General features: G+C 36.9%; 1 protein-coding gene across 1 annotated transcript in view; it reads left to right on the top strand.

Annotated features, from left to right (window-relative positions):
• The window catches only part of LOC104785568 (guanylate-binding protein 4-like), an 8,307-nt gene that overhangs the window by 4,158 nt on the left and 1,488 nt on the right, over positions 1 to 2,661 (top strand). The window contains exons 10-15 of the mRNA XM_010510809.2: positions 499 to 558; positions 659 to 678; positions 762 to 827; positions 1,192 to 1,359; positions 1,856 to 2,113; positions 2,290 to 2,502. Coding sequence (XP_010509111.1) covers positions 499 to 558; positions 659 to 678; positions 762 to 827; positions 1,192 to 1,359; positions 1,856 to 2,113; positions 2,290 to 2,502 — 785 coding nt within the window. The remainder of the gene's footprint in view (positions 1 to 498; positions 559 to 658; positions 679 to 761; positions 828 to 1,191; positions 1,360 to 1,855; positions 2,114 to 2,289; positions 2,503 to 2,661) is intronic.

Below are 2,661 nucleotides of genomic sequence, written 5' to 3'. Positions count from 1 at the left end.
GAAGCTGACATTTCTCGGCTCTCCTTTGCTGTTGAGTTGGCGGAAGAATTTTATGGAAGGTTTGCTTAATTGTACTCTGCATTTCTATCTTTTAATACGTCTTCCGGCTTCTATGAATACTGACTGGCTTTTATTTTCATTGTCTCATGCAACTCAATTGGCAGAGTAAAGGTACACCCTAACGAACCGCTGATATTCTTGATCCGTGGCAACCTTCACAGCTTCTGTTTCTAATTTCTCATATCTTGTAGGGTGAAGATGTTGCTTTTGAACCGTCAAAGCTTCTGTGGCTTATCCAGCGTGATTTTCTGCGTAAGTGCATGGTTCTTTTGGCAACAACATTCATAATAGTTCAATATAGACAGTGCTTGAATTCTATGTAATCACTTCCTATTTTGGGTGCCAGTGGTCCTGTGTGACCCATTTCAATATTCCAGTCTTTTCTGTAATTTATGCAAGTGAGCTGGTCATGATTAACACTATTCCAACGTTATGTAGAAGGGAAATCGGTGAAGCAAATGGTGGATGAAGCTCTCAGACATGTCCCTAATGAAGATGGTTAGAGTTCCTTCCTATGCTTTTTACTGATGTCGCCTAGACCATTTCTTACAAGCAGCGCCCCTTGTTAATTGATTAATTTTGGTTCTTTTGTTTTCAGGTAACAAAAATATTGACCAGGTATGTTGTTCTTTGTTCTGCATCGTACAGGTAATTATCATTATTATCTCAGAAATTATTCTTTTTTATCACCTTTTTTCCAGGTTAACCAGATTCGGGATTCCTTGGCTATAATGGGTGACAACAGTACAGCCTTTAGCTTACCACAGGTAAGACATTTGTATGTTTTTGCATATTAACCTTTTTTCTGAAGAAATACAGATCATGGAACTTTAATCAAAATGAATGTCTTTACTGAATTGTGTGCGAATAAATAACTTATTTTGTGTGGTTGTTACCTTTAGTCATGCTGAAACGTGCAAAAAGTCCCCATTTTTCAGTGCTTATGAATCTTTGAAGTGTAGTTTTTCCAAAGTTCTTTGGAGGAAATTCTCTTTTCTTCTTCCATGTGGAATATTAGAATGATTGTCTGATCTGACTCAGACATGGACTATTCAATACTCTTTCTTCGAGCTAGTACGTAGGTAGGGGATTTACTTTGTGATAACGTTCTTCCTTGTTTTTTGTATGCAGCCTCATCTCATGCGGACAAAGCTATGTGATCTGAAGGATGAGGACCTGGACTCTACCTATGTTGCAAGGCGTGATCAATTGAAAAAGCTTGTTGCTAGTATTATCCGCCCAAAGATAGTGCAGGGGAAAACGCTAAATGGGAAGGAATTTATTGCTTTCCTGGAACAGGTGAGTGTCAGTTTCTTTTCTGTCTGGCTTCATTCTTTCAATTTCTCAGAACATTTCTATGAATAAGTGGAAGTGTGTCGTTGATAAATAAGAAGGAATAAGTGTCTACTTTCTTGGTGTTCTTACATATTTTATCAAGTAAATAGACATTTTTTTCTCTTCTCATGGATGGCTGTGTTCCCTGGCTACTGAAAGTTATCGGGGGTAACCTGTTCTTGTTATTTGTATAAACATTGATCGATTACTTTTGTTAATGTGGTCACTGTGATTCATGTTTTCCTTGATATTGTACTGATTTATACCCTTAACATATCAATTTATGAGTGCATATCTTTTATAAATGATGTACTTGTTACAAGATATTTGATACGCATAATTAGTACATATTTTTGATATGTAGCACTAAAGTAAGGCTCATATGATTTCTATGATATGCCTTCTATGCTTACTAAGTGGTTTCTTGATGTATTCCAATTTTGATTGCTCTACTTTGTAGATACTGGATGCATTAAATAAAGGAGAGATCCCATCAACAGGATCACTAGTTGAGGTTTTCAATAAAGATATTGTTGAGCGGTGTCTGAAGCTGTACAATGAAAGGATGGTAAGATTGAGGCTACCTATGTCTGAAGAATCTCTCCAAAGTTCCCATGAAACGGCACATAATGAAGCTATTAAGGCATTTAATGCACAGCATTTTGGTAGACAGCATGCAAAGAAATCTGTCGATCAGTTGGATGAACAAATGCAGGAGGTATGAATCCCTATGTTAATATGAATTTCTAGTAAGTGGGGATCAGTTGGATCATTTGCATTTTAACTTTTCAGACATTAGCTTAGTGGATAAAAACAAAGGAATGTTTTGGCAGATTTTGGTAGTCTTCTTAAAACGGATTCCCAAATTTACTTTCTTATACATTTTTGATCCAGGTATACAAGAATTATGTTCTTGCAAATGAATACCAATCATCGAAGCTCTGTGAGACGCTATATACAAAGTGTGAAGATGACATGGACCACTTACAGGCTCTCCGACTTCCTTCCATGGCTAAATTTAATGCAGGTTTCGTTTACTGCAACCAAACTTTTGAGCAGAAATGTGTTGGTCCTTCGAAACAAAACTATGAGCAAAGATTAACTAAGGTAATATATATACAAGACTATGTTATGCGGGAAGTAGTGAATTGCAGTTTGACCTCCCTAGATCTTTTGTGCAGATGATGGGAAAGTCACGGTCTTTGTTCATCAAAGAATACAATAACCGACTGTTCAACTGGCTGGTTGGGTTCTCTCTTGTAATGG

The sequence above is a fragment of the Camelina sativa genome, chromosome 5, assembly GCF_000633955.1.
Source record: "Camelina sativa cultivar DH55 chromosome 5, Cs, whole genome shotgun sequence".
Classification (NCBI taxonomy): Eukaryota; Viridiplantae; Streptophyta; class Magnoliopsida; order Brassicales; family Brassicaceae; genus Camelina; species Camelina sativa.
This window is presented reverse-complemented; position numbering and strand designations above follow the sequence as displayed.